Consider the following 21,729-nt stretch of genomic DNA (forward strand, 5'->3'; position numbering starts at 1 on the left):
CATACATGCAAGAGTGAAACTTTCACTTTCATTACTCCTAGTGTATATACTCGTATTCTTATACTACTACTCATTTACATTTCTATTTATGTTCTCTATTTTATTTACATTATTTACATTTCTGTTTTATTTACACTGTGTTATGCACTGTCACTTGAAGTAACTTATAAACCTATTTTCCACTGTTCACATATATTTACATTCATTGCTTTCACTTGCTGTTTACACATTCTTTACACATTTACAATTCCACTTGCACTGTTGTACTTAATAGAAAGATCGTAGTCTCTCTTTATCAATTGTCAGTCCTTTACCTCTTTCCACATGAGGTTTAGTAGGGGGTAAAGGGCACAGGGCCCTTTGGATGGGTCTAAAAAGCGGCAGAAGTTAGCAGGAGCAAATCAGACGTACCTTCACCTTGAAAGATGACAGTGAACTGATAGTGGTGGTCTCCTGCCGCCTGGCTAGGGTGAGTGCAATACTACCAACTTTAGCCTTGTGAGACCTGCTAATGTATAGCAATGAAATGATTGGCAGGAAACCAAGACAATGCATAATAAATTATGTAGTTCCAGGTGAATGTAAATATCACTTAGGCTTCTCCCTTCCCTCCTCTTATGTATATTTATTACGAAAATAGATTATACGGCATATTTCAAGGGGAAATAAACAGCGAAAATTAGCGAACGAGTGCACATGAGGTGTTGTCTGGTGATAATTAGCCAATTCCAGGTGTATGGCACTATCACTTACCTTATCTCTTTTTTGTATATATTATTTGGTATAAGAATAGGGCATAGGGCTTATTTCAATGGATGAAATCAGTGGAAAATTCCAGGGAAGATTTACTTAGCGTAGAATACGGTGTGGTGGCCTGCAATAATTAGGTAGTTCCAGGTGAATGTAAATATCACTTAGGCTTCTCCCTTCCTTTTTTATATATATTTTTATCACGAAAATTGATTATACGGCATATTTCAAGGGGAAATAAACAGCAAAAATTAGCGAACGAGTGCACGTGAGGTGTTGTCTGGTGATAATTAGCCAATTCTAGGTGTATGGCACTCTCACTTACCTTATTTCTTTCTTGTATATATTATTTGGTATAAGAATAGGGCATAGGGCTTATTTCAATGGATGAAATCAGTGAAGAATTCCAGGGAAGATTTACTTAGTGTAGCACGGCCGGGCAGGCGAGAGGATAGGGTAATGGAGGGGTAGGGAGGGAAATCAAGAACGGGGAGAAATGGCTAAATTGTCAACAATGGATGGGAGTACAGATGAGATTAGAAGTGCTGACTAGTGTTGGACATTGGCAGTACTGATAGATGATATAAGCCACCACTTGAAAGCCCGGGCGAATTCAAAATAACACAGAATCACAAAAGTGACGCTCTGTGGTATGATCCTTTGCTCCCAAGCGTCACAAAAGTGACGCCCCGCGGTTAAGGGGTTAAACACCTCGGTCGAGGAATCACTAGAGGAAGGCACTGAAGTAGCAGCCCCAGAGTCGCTTTTGGTTGAAGGCACTGGTGAAGAAGTCTCTGCCTCTTCTCCTAAACCTTCCCAGATTTCTAGTGCCCCTTCTTGAATAAGGGGTAGAGACAGAGGGATGTTCTTCTGCCGGCAATCTTCCATCCACACTATCAGGAATTGCTCCATCTTCTCCATTCGACAGCTGTGGGTCCTTGTGGCCTGGCAGGCAGATGAAGATGTAGAGAAGAAGGTGGCCATCTTCTTGTACATTTCTCTCTTCTTCGTAACAGTCCCAACGGTGGATGGTGCAAGGCCTAAAGCTCACCCAATCTCACTGACTCCCTGCCCCTCCTCATGGCATCTTATTATTTCCAATTTCCCCTCAAGAGTGAGAGTATGATGCTGTTTCTTCTTTGCAGCTGGTTCCCCGGATGCTGAAGATGATGTATGGTGCATGGGAGGCATGGCGAAAAGTACAAAAAGATGAAGAGCTGCAGAAAGTAGCGTCACATACAGCGAAGCTGAGAGGAGAGGACGGATGTGGACTTGACTGAGAAGCTTGCGAAAATTTGTTGACCAGAGAGGGGTTAGTTTGTTTTCTCACCACAAGCGAGCGTGGCGCTGTGCACTGCGCTCATTTTTAATCTTTCCTATTTCCATTCGCATCGCTTTTCGTACCATCGAGACAGATACTGTACTTTCGTATTGTGGAATTTGTCCCATATTCAACACTTTCGTACTGTCAAAGTTCGTACTTTGGGTTTTCGTAGTTTCGAAGACTCAGTGTATTCTTCTCTGCTACCACCCATTCTCCACTCCCAGAAAAGCCTTCTTTTCTCCTTAACTGCAGCTTCTACACCCTCATTTTGCCCCAAATTACTTTATGTCTTGAGGAGGGGGCCCCCTTGTCCATCCACACACTGAGTCAGTAACTCTCAAAAGGTTGTTCTTCAGGGCTCTGTACTGTTCATTAACACTTGTCAACATCTCCTTGTTCAGCCACCACTTTATTCATCTTGTAGTGGAAGGCATCCCTTACTGCTTGTTTTTTCTATCTATCTATCTATCTATCGCCAGATGCCTTAATCCTGTAAGGGATGACCACAAACAGATCGCCTCCATGTCGCCCTGTCCCCCATTTCACTGCCCTGCTCCCTGCTCACACCCCCCTCTCTCATTCACCTCTCCACTCTATCCCTCCATCTTATCCTTGGCCTCCCCCTCCGTCTCCTCCCCATCCACCTCACTCACATTCACTCTGCATCCTCTCCACATGGCCAAACCACCTCAATGTGTTTCTCCTAACACTTCCTATCATATCCACATCCACACGACAACGTTCCTTCACTTCCTCATTTGTCAGTCTGTCTCTCCATGTGACTCCACATGCTCCTCTCAAATAACTCATTTCCACTGCTCTCTTGACTTCTGTCCCTCCAACAAGGTCCAAGGTTCACTTCCAAGGCAATTTGTTGGAATAGTTGGTGAGTGGGGTGTGCCTGCTGAGATAGATGAGAATGGGAGTGCGTTAGTGGACATTTGTGCTGGGAGGGGGTTGGTGATAGCCAATACCCTCTTCAGGCATAAAATGATCCACAGGTATACATGGCGAGTGATGAGAAGGGTGGGTGGTGAACTGAATAAAAGGAAGGCAATGATTGATTATGTGTGTGTGGATGAAACGATGCGAAGATGTGTAATGGATGCAAGAGCTTATAGAGGTTGGGGGAGTGGACTTTCTGACCGCTACTTGGTGGTGGCCAGAATTAGGATTCAAGTAAGATGGAGGAATAGAAGGAGGGAAAGACGAGAGGAAGGAGTAGTTGCAAGGAGAGTGGAAAGATTACAAGAGGATGAGAAAAAGGCAGAGTATAAGAGAGAAGTGAAGGAACGATTGGGCAAATATGAATTGGAGTAGAAGGGAGACGTGGAAGGTGTGTGTAGGATATTTACAGAAGAAGTATGTGCAGCATGTGATGTGGAGTGTGGAAGGAAGAGAAGACGGAGGGGGGTGCAAGGAACAGCGTGGTGGACTGAAGAGGTGAGACAGGCTGTGGCACAAAAGAAGAAAGCATACAATGAATGGATGAGAAATAGGGGCGTGGAAGAAGTTGAGAGGCGGAAGAGAGAGGTATATGTAGAAAGAAAGAGAGAAGTGAAAAGATTAGTAAGAGAGAGTAAGAAGAGAGTGGATGAGGAATTTGGAAGGAGTTTGAGTGTAAAGTGGAGGGACTGTAAGAAAATGTTCTGGAAAGAGGTGAAGCGAGTAAGACAGGGTGGAAGTGAAGTTAGCAGGGGAGTGAAAGATAAAAATGGTAGATTACTAGTGGAGAAGGGAGAAAAAGTGATCAGATGGAGAGAATGCTTTAAGGAATTGTTGAACATACAGGATGGAAGTAATGCGAGTATAAGTGGCTGGGGAATGGCTGGGAGAAGGAGGGAGGTGAGAAGACAGGAAGAAATCAGAAGGATAGAAGTTGTGGAAGCAGTGAAGAAAGTTAAATCGGGGAAAGCCCCAGGAATTGATGGAGTGTGTGGTGAAATGCTGAAGCATGGGGGAGAGAGAGTAGTAGAATGGATGTGGAAGATGTGCAGATTAGCCTGGGAGGAAGGTAGAGTCCCGGAGGATTGGAAGTCAGGTATAATTATCCCCCCCTGTGGCGGGGGGGACACAATCTGGCCGCACTATGGGGTGGTACTACTACTCTGCGGCCAGGTTGTGTTAGGAAGAATACTGCCACCGTATTCCCTGCGTATCGTAAAAGGCAACCAAAAGGGGCGGGGTGAGGGGACTAGGGACCCCCTCCTCTGTTTTTTAGTTCCTAAAAAGAGACAGGCCAGAGAAAGGGATGGGGGATGGAGTTATCCCTGTACCCTGAAGATTGGGTCTATGAATGTGCGTGGATGTAGTACAATTGAGGCTAAAAGGGAGGAGATTGGAAGAATGTTTGTGAGAAGAAAGTTGGATGTGTTAGCTTTGAGTGAAATGAAGATGAAAGGGAAGGGTGAGTCTATGTTTGGAAGTGTGAATGGAAGATTGTCAGGTGTTGATAGAGGAAGGGCAAGAGAAGGTGTGGCCTTGTTAGTGAGTCCGGAAGTACAGCAGTGTGTGATCGAATGGAAGGAGGTGTCATCGAGACTGATGTGGGTGAAAGCGAAATTTGAACGTGAGTTGTGGGTGTTTGTGAGTGCATATGGGCCTGGTAGTGAAAGGGATGAAGAAGAGAGGGAGTCTTTCTGGAATGATGTTGATGAGTGTCTGCAGAGTTTTGGAGCGAATGTGAATGTAAATGATGGGAGATCTGAATGCTAGAGTGGGAAATGTAGCAGTTGAAGGTGTAGTTGGTATGCATGGTGTGCCTGGAAGAAATGAAAATGGGAAACGAATGATAGCAATGTGTGTTGAGCGAGATATGGTGATTGGAAATACGCTGTTTGAGAAGAAAGATATTTATAAGTATACATGCGTGAGACAGGAAGGTGGAAGGGTTGTTGATAGAGCTTTGATGGACTGTGTGGTTGTGTCTAGGAATGTAATAGGAAGATTGTTGGATGTGAGAGTTCTGAGAGGGGAGGGTGGAGGTATGTCTGACCACTACCTGGTGGAGGGAAAGTTAAGAGTAGGTAAGAGATGGGTGAGAACTAGGAGGGTTAGTTGTGGCAGGGAGGTTTTGAAAGTGAGCGAGTTGGATAAAAGAGAGAAAAAGATAGAGTATCAGGAGAAATTGAAAGATGAGTGGAACGCAGTGAAAGATCAGGAAAATGGCAGTGTGGAGGAGGAATGGCAGTTGTTTAAGAGTGCTGTGGTGGGGCATGCAGAAGAGGTGTGTGGTGTGAGACGTGTGGGTGGTGGTGTAAGAAAAGGAAGTGAATGGTGGTGCGAGGAAGTAAGTATGGCTGTGGCTGAGAAGAGACGTGCATATGAAGTGTGGCTGCAGAGGAAGGATGAGATGTCATATGAAAGGTATAAGGAAAAGAGAAATAGGGCGAGAAGGGCTGTGCGTGATGTTAAAGTGGCAGCAGATGAGAGGTGGGGTAGGTGGCTTACAGAGAATTTTCAACAGAATAAGAAAATGTTTTGGAAGGAGGTGAAAAGGGTGCGAAAGGGAGAGTCTGGGAAGGAAGAACGAGTAAAAGCAGAGGATGGAAGGATGTTAATTGAGATGGATGCAGTAAGGAAGAGATGGGCAGAGTATTTTGAAAGATTGATAAATGTAGAGGAGGAAAGGGTGGCTGAGATTGTGGCAGATGGAAGGGTGCAAGGAATAAATGTGTTGGGAGAGTTGAATGATTCTTTGATCACGAAGGAGGAAGTGGAGAAGGCAGTAAAGGAGATGAAAACAGGGAAAGCTGCAGGTATGGATGGGTGTGCTGTGGAATTCCTGAAAGGTGGTGGAGTAACCATTGTTGACTGGTTAGTAAGATTGTTGAATGTGTGCTTTGTGAAAGGTATGGTGCCAATTGACTGGGCAAGTGCTTGTGTGGTCCCGTTGTATAAAGGCAAGGGTGATAAGTATGAATGTACTAGCTTTAGGGGTATAAGTCTGTTGAGTGTTGTAGGTAAGGTTTATGGTAGAGTGTTAATTATGAGAGTTAGAGAGGGTACAGAGGGAGTGATTGGTGAAGAGCAGTGTGGCTTTAGGAGAGGGAGGGGATGCGTGGATCAGGTGTTTGCTGTTAGACAAGCGTGTGAAAAGTATTTAGCGAAAGGCAAGGATGTGTTTTGGGCACTCATGGATTTAGAGAAAGCGTATGATAGAATTGATAGGGAGGCTTTGTGGACTGTTTTAGTATTGTATGGACTTGATGGTAGGTTACTAAAAGGGGTGAAAAATTTTTATGTAAATAGTAGAGCGTGTGTAAGAGTGGGAAATGCTGTGAGTGACTGGTTTCCTGTGAGAGTGGGGCTGCGACAGGGATGTGTGATGTCGCCTTGGTTGTTTAATATTTACATGGATGGTGTTGTAAGGGAGGTGAATGCAAGAGTATTAGGTGGAGGTCTGAGTCTGGTGAATGTTGATGGTGGAGAGTGGAATCTGAAGCAGCTGCTGTTTGCAGATGATACTGCACTGGTGGCTGATTCAGAGGAGAGATTGAGACAGTTGGTAGAGGAGTTTGGAAGGGTGTGTGAAAGGAGGAAATTGAAAGTAAATGAGAATAAGAGTAAAGTGATGAAGTGTACGAGGTTGGTAGATGGTAGGGGGATGAATATAGCTTTGAATGGTTAGTTGCTTGAGGATGTAGAGTGTTTTAAATATCTAGGGTCACATGTTGCTGATGATGGAAGAATAGATGCAGAAGTGAAGTTTAGAATAAATGAAGTAGGAAAGGTGCTGGGAGGAATTAAAAAAGTGTTTAGATGTCGTTCGCTTAGAATGGATGTAAAGAGAAGGTTGTTTGAGGGTGTTGTGGTACCGACTGCATTATATGGGGCTGAAACATGGAATATGGGTGTAGCAGAGAGGAAAAGTTTGAATGTAATGGAGATGAGGTGTCTGAGGAGTACGTGTGGAGTGACGCGCATGGATCGAGTGCGAAATGATGAAGTGCGAAGGAGAACTGGAGTTGTTCGGGAGATGGCTGGTAGAGTTGAGCAGAGGGTGTTGCGATGGTTTGGGCATATGGAGAGAATGGATAATGAGCGATTGGTGGAAAAGATAACTAGATCTGATGTGAGAGGTGTAAGGCTGAGAGGAAGACCACAAATAGGATGGATGGACAGTGTGAAGAGAGTACTGGATGCGAGAGGGATGTCTGTTGAACAAGGAAGAGTGGCTGTGCATGACAGAAATAAATGGAGAGAAATTGTGAATGAATAAGTGATGACGCAGCCCTGAGGGGATATTCTCCCGCATTTGGTCTGATCAGCTAGTCAGGTCAGGTGCGGTTAAGGGGATGGGTCTATTATGATGTGGCAGGGGTAAACCAGCTCTGCTGTCGGGCCCTGCTGCAGATGTCACTGATTGCATTGCGCAGTTAACCCTTGTGCGGTGCGGTGCGGTGAGGATCTGTCCGTTCTCCCCTTGGGGCTAAGATGCGAATGAATGTTTTTGAATGGATGAGTAAATGAGGAGTGTGTCGTCCTGTCTCGGCTACCTCCCTTTCCTTGGGGAAAGCAGCCTAGGTATATAGATAGATGTACAAAGGAAAAGGGGAAAAAGAAGTGTGTGGTAATCACAGGGGCATTTGTCTTCTTAGTATAATTGGAAAAGTGTATGGTAGGATACATATTGACAGAGTTAGAGAAAGAACAGAGAAATTAGTTGGAGAATAACATGGAGGCTTTAGGAAGGGAAGTGGTTGTGTAGATCAGATATTCATTCTTAGATCTTTAGTGGAAAAGTTTCTAGAGAAGGGAAAGAAGTTGTATGCAGCTTTCATGGATTTGGAGAAAGCATATGACAGGGTGGATAGACAAGGATTGTGGAAAGTGTTAAGAATATATGGAGTAGATGGGAAGTTGTTGAATGCTGTGAAGAGTATGTACGATGGTGTGAAGGCTGCAGTGCGTGTGGATGGTGAACTAAGTGAATTTTTCTCTTTGAAAGTTGGGTTGAAACAGGGATGTGTCATGTCTCCATGGTTGTTCAATCTGTACATGGATGGTGTAATAAAAGAGGTACAAGGTAGGGTAGTTGATGTTGGAGTGGCCCTGGTGAGAGAGGATAGTGTTTGGAAACTCCCTGTACTGTTGTTTGCAGATGATACTGTGTTTTTGAGTGAATACGAAGGGGAGCTGCAAGGCTTGGTGGATGAGTTTGGGAGAGTGTGTAAGAAATGAAATCTAAAGGTGAATGTAGGGAAGAGTAAAGTGATGGTCTTTGAGAGGGGTGAAGTCAGTGAATGTACAGTGAGGTTGGATGGTGAGGAATTGGAAAATGTGAGTACATATAAGTACTTGGGTAGTGTGATGAGTAAGGATGGAGGTTTGGAGGGTGAAGTGCTTGAAAGGGTACAGCAGGGAAGAAAGGTTGCTGGTTCTTTGAAAACAGTGATAAGAAACAGGGAAGTGAGCATGGAAGTGAAAAAGTTACTACATGACAGTATTGTGATACCAACTCTAACGTATGGAAGTGAAGCTTAGACGTTGTTGGAAGGACACAAGTCAAGAGTGAGAGCAGTGGAAATGAGTTATTTAAGAGGAGCCTGTGGAGTCACATGGAGAGACAGGCTGACGAATGAGGATATAAAGGAGCGTTGTGGTGTGGATGTGGATGTGATAGGAAGCGTTATGAGGAACACACTGAGGTGGTTTGGCCATGTGGAGAGGATGGAGGGTGAAAGACTGACGAAGAGAGTGTATGTGAGTGAGGCGGATGGGGGAAGAGGGAGGGGGAGGCCGAAGATGAGATGGAGGGATGGGGTGGAGAGGTATATGAGAGATGGGGGTGAGTTGGGAGCAGGGCAGTGAAATGGCAGGGGACAGGGTGACTTGGAGGCGATTTGTTTTTGGCCACCCCAAATGGGATTGAGGCGTCTGGCAATAGATAGATAGATAGGTATCACAACATTGTCATGTAGTAACTTTTTCTCTTCCATGCCCACTTCCCTGTTTCTTATCACTGCATTCAAGGAACCAGCAACCTTTCTTCCTTGTTGTACCCTTCGAGCACTTCATCCTCCAAACTTCCATCCTTCCTCATCACACTACCCAAATACTTAAAATGTGCTCACATTTTCCACTTCCTCCTCATCCAGCCTCACTGTACATTCACTGACTTCACTTCTCTCGAAGACCATAACTTTACTTTTCCTTACAGTCACCTTTAAATTCCGTATCTTACACACTCTCCCAAACTCATCCATCAAGCCTTGCAGCTCCTCTTCGTCTTCACGTAACAACGCAGTATCATCTGCAAACAGCAGTATAGGAAGTTTCCAAACACTGTCCTCTGTCATTAGGGCCACTCCAGCATCCACTGTCCTATCTTGTATCTCTTTTATAACCCCATCCATATACAGATTGAACAACCATGGAGACATGACACATCCCTGTTTCAATCCAATGTTCAAGTAGAAAAATTCACTCAGTTCACTATCCACACGCACTGCAGCCTTAGCACCCTCATACATACTCTTCACAGCATTCAACAGCTTCCCATCTACTCCATATATCCTTATTACTTTCCACAATCCTTGTCTATCCACCCTGTAATTTGCTTTCTCCAAATCCATGAAGGCCACATACAAATTCTTTCCCTTCTCTTGAAACTTTTCCACTAAAGATCTAAGAATGAATATCTGATCTGCACAACCTCTTCCCTTCCTAAAGCCTCCTGGTTCTTCTCCAACTAATTCCACTGTTATTTCCCTAACTCTGTCAGTAAGTATCCTGTCACATACTTTTCCTATTACACTAGAAGACAAATGCCCCCATGATTACCACACACTTCTTTTTCCCCTTTTCCTTTGTACACGGGAATGATTATACCTGACTTCCAATCCTCAGGAACTCTGCCTTCCTCCCAGACCAGTCTGCACATCTTTCACATCCATTCTACTACTGTCTCTCCCCCATGCATCAGCATTTCACCACACACTCCATCAATTCCTGGGGCTTTCCCTATTTTGATTTTCTTCATTGCTTCCACAACTTCTATTCTACTGATTTCTTCCTGTCTTCTCACCTCCCTCCTACTTCCAGCCATTCCCCAGCCACTTATACTCGCATTACTTTCATTCTCTATGTTCAACAATTCCTTAACCCCTATCTGCAGGCTGACGTGTATGCACGACAGGATTCAGGGCGCCGAGGGCTGTTGGCTGACTTGATATGCTACACTCACCTTCCTGCCACTGTTTGAGCATGGGACCATTTTCTGTGATACCTACAGGGTAGGTAGGACCTCCAGGTACCCCGCGGTTGCACGGTTCAGTCTGTAAGGTACTCGGCAGTAGTAGCATGAGGAGCCATGTCATCTTCCTCGACATTGTCTGGTTTCCTCCCATTGTGTGAAGGGCCGACATCCTCGTCGACCCCTGCGAAAGTTCAGCCCTTAGTGCCAGGGAAAGGGCTAAACGATAGTGCCATAGGACGTGCCCTTTATGACACTGTATCCTCGTGCATTCAGCTATGGTATGTCCTCTGAGGAGAAAAGAAGCTGCCACATGCAGAGCAAGCTCTCTCGCCCTCCAATCCCTGCTCGCTCTCCCAAACAGAGAGGGCTCTCTGACTTCTCCAGGAGGAAGTGACAGCCTACAAGGAGTGATGATTTTGGCGATGAGGAGGCGCAAGATGACCCAGGACATCGGGAAAGTGGCCGCTGACCTGGCGTTCATGTGTGGAAAAAAACGCCGCAGAGCCGTTTCCCCCACATTCTTGCCGTCTGCTCGCTGACATATCTTCCTTCAGCACTCCCCTACACCTCACCTCAGTACTGAGCAGGTGTGTGGAGAAGTGTAAATAGTGTACAGCAATGCACAAGTTTGTGTATTTTCATAAGTGAGTGAAATGTTTGATGTAATTGAAATATAGAAAGTGCTAAGATATAAGTCTTTTATTATAAGTTCTATGAGTGCATATAAGTAATTTATAGTAAGTGCAGTACAGAAATTGATACTGTTTATTGGATATTGGTTAGAAAATTACTGGAAATATCTTGAATTTGCCTACCAGTTACCTGAAAGAAAACCACTTGTGAGCAGGCCACAAAGAACAATACCTGCTTGGCTATACCTAAATTATTTCACTCAGTACTCAGGGGGATTGTGCCAAATATGAGCATCAGTGTATCTGTGATGTGAAGTACAAAGAATGTTAGTTTTGTAAAACATCTTTAGGATTTTTACTATAACCCTGATTAGTACAAAGCAGTCTGAATTACAGTACGAATAAAGGCAGATGTGCACACGTAGCATTTGCCGGTCAGTCTTCTAACATCAGAAACTTCACAAATGGCGTCCCCCAAGGATCTGTTTTGTCCCCTACACTCTTTAACCTATACATGCACAACATACCCACAACCACACACCACAGATACACATAGCTTCCTATGTAGATGATATAACACTTACATGTACGCATCAAAACGCAAACACAGCTGCACACATCATGCAACCTTACCTAAACACACTACACGAATGGTTCACCACAAACAGGCCCAAAATATCCCCAGCCAAATCTAGAGTGACCCTTCTCACAAACTGGACAGCAGAACACAGTCACATCCCACACCTCACCATAAACAACACTCCCCTATCACCTCTCCCACCCCCCCAAAAAAAATCCTTGGTGTAACATACAATACATCAATGTCATTTAAACAACACATCACAAACATTAAAAATAAAATAACACCAAAACTCAATGCCTTGAGGCCACTTGCCCATACAACATTCGGACACAACAAAGAAACCACCACCACAGCATACAAACAATACATACATTCAGTGATGAATTATGCAAGCCCTGCCTGGGCTTCTAACCTCACCAAAACACACTACAACACTTTACAGACCATACAGAACAAGGCCTTAAAAACAGTCACAGGCTGCACAGCTACTACACCCACAGACCACTTACATCAAGAAACCAAGGTCCTCAAAGTCAAGGACCACCTAGACATGAGAGGCACCTAGTTTCTTGCTGCAGCCTCCACAAACCCACAACATCCACTATATTACATGGCAGCACATCCACCCACACCAGGGAACATCAAAACAACACCCAGCACACAATACCATACACAACTACTGTCATCTCTCCCCCCTCACTCACCTCAGACCAGCTTCCAGAAGCATATCCACACTCAGATCACTCGCCACTCCATTCAGTCACTTAAAGACAACACACAGCTACATGCACGGCCTCATGACATCCACGTTTCTGAATCCTATCTCCCTCATGAGGACAGAGTTCACCTGGCCAGGCTGAGATGTGGGCACCATCCAGTCCTCTTAAGCTACTAGAAGAGGCTGGATGACTCCATCGCTGATGCCTGTCCAGGATGCAACATAGCACCCCATACTATTAAGCACATTATGGAAGACTGCATTGCACACAATCACCTACACCAACAACACAACATACACCCTTTGAGAGCTCTGTGGGAAAGCCCGGTCTCGGCCATGGCCTTCCTAAGGGACTCGGGGCTGTTCGGCCAGACTGCCTAGGGAACAACTACTACTACAGTACTACAATACAAATAATTATCTCATAGTCTACGGTAATGCGTAAAAAAGCAACAGCATTTACTTGTCAAAATGCAGTTACCCATAATCATGATGTAAAGTACGGTACCGTTCTTAGAGTCTTAGTAAAGGAGAAATATGGATATTTACAGAAGAAGTGAGTACAGAAAAACAAAGTATAGGAGAAATATGATTATTTACGGAAGAAGTGAGTACAGAAAAACGATGAGATATATCCTTTCCCACACATCTGTGGGGCATATTGGGATGGGGGAGCAGGCGGTAAATCCTTGGGTGAGCCACATGAACCAGGTGATGACTCATTTTCACGGCGGTGAGTAAGGCGATTTAGAAAAAACAAGTGGAATCTTCCACATTCCATCCAAGGATGCACAGGCAGTGTTACAATCACCACTCCCGTAATTACGTGCTGCCAACGCTAGCTGGCCAGGCCAAGGCCATGGCCAGTGGCCTGCGATTGGAGCCGCATGCCAAAACATGAAAAACCACTCATCCTTACTCATCGACGGGACCACCTAGAAACTTCGGGATACCTTTATTGGAGAAAGGAAGAGCTGGTGAGTCATGTGAACTTTTATTTGAATCTCTGGCTGTTATAGTTTGGCAGACATAAGGGTTTGAAATAAGGGTATTTTTTCCAAAATCTCCTAAATCGCCCATAGGGTGGAGTGTGTGGCGGCCGGGAACCCCCTGGCGGCTAAGGTTGAAAATGTTCTCTCCATCTGCTCACTTTTTCTCCCCTCTCCACTACCAGTCTACCAATTTTGTCTTTCACTCCCCAACGTACTTCATTGCCACCCTGTCTAACTCTCTTTACCTCCTTCCAGAACATTTTCTTACATTCCCTCCACTTTACACTCAAATTCCTTCCAAATTCCTCATCCACTCTCTTCTTACTCTCTCTTACTAATCTTTTCACATCTCTCTTCCTCTCTACATATAGCTCTCTCTTCCATCTCTCAACTTCTTCCACACCCCTGTTTCTCATCCATTAACTATATGCTTTCTTCTTTTGTGCCACAGTTTGTCTTACCTCTTCATTCCACCATGCTGTTTCTTGCACCCCCTTTTGTCTTCACCCCACACACCATCTCACATACTGCACAAATTTCTTCTGTGAATGTCTTGCATACATCTTCCACGTCCCCCATCTGCTCCAGTCCATATTTGCCCAATTGCTCCTCCACTTCTCTCTTATATTCTGCCTCTTTGTCATCCTCTTGTAACCATTCTACTCTCCTTGCATATACTACTTCCTATCATCCTTCCCTTCTTCAGTTTCTCCATTTCAGTTGGACCTTGATTCTGACCACCACCAAGTGGTGGTCAGACAGTCCACCTCCCAACCTCTATACACTCTTGCATCCATTACACACCTTCGCATCCATTCATCCACACACACATAATGAGTCATCGCCGTCCGTTCATTCTGTTCACGACCCACCCTTCTCAACACTCGTCAAGTATACCTATTGATCTTTTTGTGCCTGAAGAGGGTATTTGCTATCACCACCCCCCTCCCAGCACAAATGTCCACTAAAGCACTGCCATTCTCATCTGTCTCAGCAGGCACACCCCACTCACCAACCACTCCATCCACCTTGACGTTCCCTACTTTACCATTCATATTCCTATTCAAAAACACTCTCTCACTCCTTTCAAACCTTTCCATGCACACTTCCACATCTATCCAGAACTCTTCTTTCACTCTGCTTGCACGATCTTGTGTTGACGCATACACGCACTCAGTTGCCCACATTTGTAGTCCAACTTTCAATCTTACCCAAAGAATCCTTGATCCAGCCGATCCATACTCTCTTATATTCTCCTGCTATCTGTTACTCACCACAATACACACTCCTTCTATTGCCCTCTCATTCTCACCTACTCCCACACATATACCCCATCCATACTTCCATTCTCTCACACTCTCACCTTTCCATTTAGTTTCAGTTAATCCACATACATCCACTTTTGCACCGTCAAGCACATGGACAATCTCTTTCTCTTTCACATCATCATTTGCACCCCTTACATTCTATGTAGTTATCTGTACCATGTCCTTTTTTCGGTCCTTAGTCGGCACCTTTTGGTCAGTCCTGGTCCAAAGCTTCTTGTTCGTATTTTTATTTAGTTGGTTTTTCAACTTCCATATTTTCCTCCTAGGTGCATAGGTCTTCATTTTCATCATCCGGTTCGTGAGAACCATGTCACATATCAGTAATTTGTGTTGCAGCACACACTTCTCTCTGCCTATAACTTAACATCCCTCACTACTTCCTATCAGCCCTCCTGACCATGAGATAGTCTATGAGGCTGCTGTTACCCCCCGACTCGTATGTAATCAACCTACTCTCTTCGTTTTCGTTTTTGAAGGCTCCAACATGCTTGCATGCGTTGGCCTTGGTCACCTAATGGTAGCTCATGCTGCACGATCTATTGCAGCCTCCCTGTTCAGTCCCTTAACCCTGAGGTCACACTTAATGACCTCGTCCCACGTCTTTCTCGGTCTACCCCTCACAGCCCCACCCCCAATATTAACACTTCTCAACTTCTGCACCCAATTATCATCTCCCATCCTCTCCACATGCCCAAACCATATCAAATCTCTCTCTCCACCTCACAACGTCAATACACTCCAGTCCCATCCTTCCTCTCAACTCTTCAATCTTAAACCCAGCCCCCCCAGGCCGTACACGCAGGGATGCACTGCACATCCACCTAATCATTGCCATTTCTGTATGTCTGAGCCTTCGAATATCCTCCTTCTTTACTGCCTAGGTCTCACTGCCATACAACATTACACTCCTAACACATGCTGCATACAAAGACACCTTAGCATGTAAGGAGAGTCCTCTCAGTGTCAGGAGAGGCAACAGCTCCCTGAACTTCCAACCACTTCTCACCCAGCCCCACCTCCAGCACACAACATATCTCCCAAATAACAAAACTCTTCCACACACTTAAGGGACTCACCAGCAAGTTCAATCCTTTCATGCCTGACAATCTCCACCTGCTTTCCCCGACTCACCGCACACATAAAATCAGCATTATCTCGCAGTCTACCTCTGATACCACTACATCTCTTGTGCACCCATTTATCACAAACACTGCTCAAGATGGAATTACTTCCCGTGCCCTTGTGGCAAACTGCACGTGGCCACTCTCCCTCGTCTTTGACAGTATCGCCATCAACCCTAGATATCATCACTTTTGTTTTATCTGCATTTGCCTGTAAGCCCTTGTGCCCCATACCATCTCTCCACTTCCTAAATCCTTCCTCCGCCTCCCTTTCATTCTCTGCAATCAGCACCAAATCATCAGCATACAACATCTCCCATGGGATTCCGTTTCTGAAGTCACGTGAGACGGCTTCAAGTACCATGATAAACAACATGGGTCTCAAAACTGACCCGTGATGCACACCAACGTTCACGGAAAACTCATCACTCAAATCTCCATTCACTCTTACCTGGGTGTGAGCACCCATATACATAGCCATAACCATCCTAACCAACCACTCCTCCAGGCCAAGCTCTCTCATTGCCCACTTCACCACCTCTCTAGGGACTGTGTCAAAGGCATTCTCCAAATCAAAAAAACAAAATACAGATCCCTTTTCTTTCCAATATATTTTTCCTGAAGCTGTTGAACAATGAATATGGCATCAGTGGTCCCCTGCCTGGCATAAACCCAAACTGCATCTCATCAATGTTCACTCTTCTCTAATCATACCTTCTAGAACTCTCTCCATTACCTTCATTATCTGATCTAAAAGCTTTATACCTCTATGATTTCTTCTTTCCAGGGCAGCGCCCTTCCCTTTATACACATTTACAATTACACTTTTGAACCAATCACCTGGGACAGCACACTCATATATAATCATATTTATCAGGTCAGTGACTAACCTCACCTCTGTATTTCCTGAGGTCTTCAACATTTCAGCAGTCAACCCAGACACACCCGCTGCCTTCCCCACCTGCATCCTGCCTATTGCCCCACTTACAGTAGCAGCGTCAATCAAAGGCCAAGGGCCAAACGCTGGATCTGCTGGCTCCAAACCTTTCCGGTCCCAGTCAAACTCCTCATTCAACGACTGGCTATAATGTTTGCTCCATGCATCTTTAATATCCTCACTGTTCACCACTACCCTTCCTTCATCATTCTTCACACACTGCTCACGTATAATATCCCAATTATTCCTCTTCATCTGATTTGCCACCTTAAATATCATTTTTTTCCTTTCCGCATGATTTAGGTTATCGAGTAAAAGACTTCGTGACTCAGACTTCGCCCTGTATACCTCTCTTCTAGCCCTGTACTTGGCAACCAAGTATTCTCCTTGTTACCACCCATCTTCCATTCCCAGAAAAGCCTTCTTGTCTCCTTAACTGCAGCTTCTACACCCTCATCCCACCGCCAAGTTACTTTATGTCCTGGTAGTCCTCTTGTCCAACCGCATATCACACCAGTAACTCTCAAGAGGTTGTTCTTGAGGACTCTGTACTCTTCATTAACGCCTCTGTCTACGACTCCCTGTTCAGCCACCAGTCTCCCTCATCTTTCTATAGAAGTGATCCCATACTACTTGGTTTTCCAGCTTCCATATTTTCCTCCTAGGTACATAAGTCCTCTTTTTCATCACTTGTTCTTTAAACACCTTATCACAAATCAATAGTTTTGCAGCTGCACACACTCCTCACTTCCTATAACTGTAACTTAACACTCTTCCAAAAAAATAGGTTTGTCTGTATACATTCAGGTACAGCATTTTGCACCAGTATAGGTGTATCTGTATGTACACGGACATGGCATGGAATGGGTTAAAGCAATATCCGGTAAAATTATATGCAATATCTGGCACCAAAATGAGACTTAACTGGCAGTTCTATGCACTGTCTGTCGTTGAGGTGTATTAATCGGCTCATAAATGGTAGTCAGCCAGCGCTGTATTGTTGTATTGTATCATTACTTTATTGTATTTTATGTTTAATTTTCATCATTTACTGACTGGAAAGTTTTTTAGGAGAGAGGATTGAAACGGATAGTAATGCAGTATCTGGCTCAGTGCTGGATACTGAACCAGTTGGGGGTGCTATGCAATATCCAGCATTTCACGTTATTTGGCATAGGGCTTGACTGAATTACACCGGATAATGGAGAGTTTACTGTATTTGTGTTTATCAAATCAATAACTAACTCCACTCCCATATCTCGTGAGACCTTCAGTATTTCAGCAGTCAACTGCATCCTGCCTATTATCCTGCTCACAGTAGCAGTGTCAATCAAAGGCCAAGGGCTTTTTAGGCTTGCCCTCAGCACCGTCATTAGCACCACGCATCATTACGAGGTAGCATCATTACGAGGCATGATTTCCAAGTCGCAAGCTTCAGTATTTCACACACAAAAAAATTATCACTTCACCTAATATCATACACTATAATATTTGTTATGCACATGCACTGTTATTTGGTGATAGCACTGGTGTGATAGAAAGCTTTAAAAGAAATACATTGAGATGGTTTGGCCATGGGGAAAGGATGGAGAGCAAGAGACTAACAAAGAGAGTATATGTGAGATGGAGGGGGGGAGAGGGAGGCCAATGATCAGATGGAGGGATGGAGTAGAGAGGTATATGAGAGAGGTGTGTGAGCTGGAGGGAGGGCATTGAAATGGCAGGGGACAGGACGACATGTAGGCAGTTTGTTTGTGGCCACCCCTTACAGGATTAAGGTCTAACAGTAGATAGATACAAGCAGACCCAGAGATACGATACCCTGGCATAGTGATGGGGGGTAGATATACCACTCTGCCCCACCGAATGATGGCCAAACCCCGGTATAACGATGGGTGTTTTTTTTTTTTTTAAACCTCTTTTATTTATTTTTTTTTTATGCGTGGAAGAAGGAACCAAAGGCCACGAGCCCGCAATAACAGTTCCCTCCAAGAGAAAAACAAAATACAAGAGAGAGCCAAATTCAAGATCCATTCATTTCGAGATGCCTGGCCACACTGCGTTTGAAAGACTGGAGATCATAGGCAGCAGGAAATACAGACAGAGGGAGACAGTTCCAGAGTTGACCTGTTGCATGAATGAAGGACTGGGAGTAACAGTTAACTCTTGCATTAGAGAGTTGGACAGAAAAGGGATGAGAGTTTGCTGCTAGACTGGTGCTACGCGCCCATCGTAGAGGTGGAGGAATGCATGCAGACAGTTCAGATGAGCAGTGACCATTAAAATAGCGATAGAAAAGAGATAAAGACGCAACAGTGCGGCGAAGAGACAAAGGTTGAAGGGAGTCAGTAAGAGGAGGAGAGTTAATGAGACGAAAAGCCTTTGACTCCACCCTATTGAGAAGAGCTGTATGTGGGGAGCCTCCCCACACATGAGAGTTGTACTCCACACAGGGGCAGATAAAACCCCTGTATAGAGTCAACAACTGTGCAGGGGTAAAGAAAGAACGGAGTTGGCTTAGCACACCCAATCTCTTGGAAGCAGATTTAACAAGAGATGTAATATGATCTTTCCAAGATAAGTCCCGAGTAAATGAAACCCCAAGCATGTTCAAGGATGATGCAGGATTAAGCTGAACATTATTAAACATTAGTGGGTATACCTGTGGAAGATTTTGACGGGTTGATAGGTGTAAGAACTGAGTCTTAGATGCATTAAAAACAACCATATTATTTTTACCCCAGTCAGAGATATGAGCCAAGTCAGACATTAAGTGTGCCATAGCCTCATCCCTTGTTTGATGAAGTAACTGCTGAGATGGGCGTTGCGGGAACCGAATGGAAAGGTGAAGGGTGGAGTCATCAGCGTATGAGTGGATAGGGTTAGATGTACAGCTTAGAAGGTCATTGATGAATAAAAGGAAGAGAGTTGGTGATAGGACAGTACCCTGAGGAACACCACTGTTGATAGATCTAGGAGAAGAACGATGGCCGTCTACAACAGCGACTATAGAACGACCAGTAAGGAAGTTAGCGAGGAAGGCACAGATAGAAGGATAGAAACCGTAAGAGGGCAGTTTGGAAATTAAAGATTTATGCCAGACTCAATCGAAAGCCTTTGAGATGTCAAGTGCAATGTCAAAGCTTTCGCCAAAGTCCCGAGAGGAGGATTACCAGTAGTCTGAAAGGTAGGTGAGAAGATCGCAAGTGGAGCGTCCCTGACGGAACCCGTACTGACGATCAGAAAGAAGATTGTGATAGGAAAGATGCCTTTAAATTTTTCTATTGAGAATTGGCTCAAAAACTTTTGAAATACAGGACGTTAAAGCAATTGGACGATAGTTGGAGGGTTGGGAGTGGTCACCCTTCTTTGGGACTGGCTGAATAAGAGCAAACTTCTAGCAAGAAGGAAAGGTACAAGTTGACAAAGGCGAAAGAGTTTGCCTAGGCAGGGTGTAAGCACAGAAGAACAGTTCTTGAGAACAACAGGAAGGACTCCATCAGGCCCATATGCCTTGTTAGTATTGAGGCCAGTGATGGCAGAAAATACATCAGCTGAAGAAATTTTAATGTCAGCCATGAGGAAGTCAGAGGCGGGAAGTGATGGAGGAACAGCACCAGAATCGTCTAAGGTGGAATTGGAGGAGAAAGTCTGAGCGAAGAGATCTGCTTTATCAGTAGATGTTTTAGACTTGAATTTTGTGTTAGGTTGATTTTAAACTGTTTTTAGACTTTGATTAATACTGTATGTTTTAGTCATGAGTGGGGTGAACATTGTCATATTGGGGTACAATACAGTTTACTAAAAGTTTTTTTTTTTTCCAGACTTATTTTTTATGATTTTCAGATTTTACTTTTGGGTTTAGATGAGTTACAAACTGCTTTTAGGCTTAGTTTAGCTTGTTTTAAAGCTATTGTGGGGTAAGGTTAGTGATAAACTTGTTTTTGGACTCATTTGGATGGTTCTGGGGCTTGGTTGGGGGGGAAATCCAAGGCTCAAAAATGTATTCCTATACTTTACACGTTAAATCTACCCTGAAATATGATACCCCGCCTAGCGATTGGTTTTTATTTAACCAATTGCATCATTAAACTGGGGTATGCCTGTAGATAGATAGGCTGTGTTGCCCATTTCTTTGGACATGCTGGTAATCCAGTATTTTCCCTGCTTTTATGCCTTCTCTTTTGTTGTTTTTAGATCCTACCTCAATCCATCTTTGGATGGGAATAAGGGTCAGAATGATAATAATGATGATGATGATGATTATTATTATTTAAATGACATACCTGGAATTTATTTTTAAAAAATTCATGTTATTGACTGTCCATTTTTTTCTTATTTGAAGAGGACACAACTGAAACAGCTGCACCCTTGAGTCTACCTGAAGTTCAGACACTGCTTGTGTCTCTGAGGAATGTTTCAACTAGCCCAAACTTCCGTGATTTTATTCAGGTTGGTACAGCACTTAATTACCTGTATGTTTGTTAAAGGAGATGGAATACTTCTTGCATCCTCCCTGCATTTTGTGAAAAGTGAATCAGAGTGACAGGAGCAGGGCCTGAAAACATCCTCCTTTCTCTCACCTTGTCTGTTGGTGGTGGTGGTGGTGGTGGTGGTGAACTTCATTTATGCCTGGTCCAGTAGACCCATCAACTGCAGGTAAGAAACTACACCAATTTGTGGTTGTCCCATAGCTTCTCTACACTATCGGTGTTGTGTTCTGCAACTTGGTGTCTTGCACAATACCCCATCATATGGATAATGTCGCGTGGGCCTATTCTGCAAGTGAGATACATATCATGTCATTCCACCCAGCTTAAATCTCTGCAGGTAACTGAGGAGGGCTGGGTGGTATTCAAACCTAAGCCTAGCTAAGTGAACTCAGGCATTATTTAAGGATACTACTGATGAAGGAGCATAGGGACAGGGAGGACTTGTAGAATAGTTTTTAGATTGATGAGTTGTATTGCTGTCTGGCTGAAATATACAGTTCAATTATGTGAGCCTTTTTACATTGCTAGTGTTTGAGTGTCTGGAGGTGGGATGTTGGTGAAGAAGGTCTGGTAATATTCGTGTGTTGATTTTTGTGTGTGTCTGTGCTGTGGCTCATTCATAGTGAAAGTACTTTTAAGTGTTGGCACAAA

General features: G+C 44.2%; 1 protein-coding gene across 1 annotated transcript in view; it reads left to right on the forward strand.

The window, feature by feature from the left end:
* LOC145392944 (ubiquitin-like protein 7) overlaps positions 1–21,729 on the forward strand; it is a 367,352-nt gene that overhangs the window by 87,456 nt on the left and 258,167 nt on the right. The window contains exon 3 of the mRNA XM_080267231.1: positions 20,931–21,037. Coding sequence (XP_080123357.1) covers positions 20,931–21,037 — 107 coding nt within the window. The remainder of the gene's footprint in view (positions 1–20,930; positions 21,038–21,729) is intronic.

This window comes from Coenobita brevimanus, chromosome 23 (genome assembly GCF_032717465.1).
Source record: "Coenobita brevimanus isolate Jiangsu-jjx chromosome 23, ASM3271746v2, whole genome shotgun sequence".
NCBI lineage: Eukaryota > Metazoa > Arthropoda > Malacostraca > Decapoda > Coenobitidae > Coenobita > Coenobita brevimanus.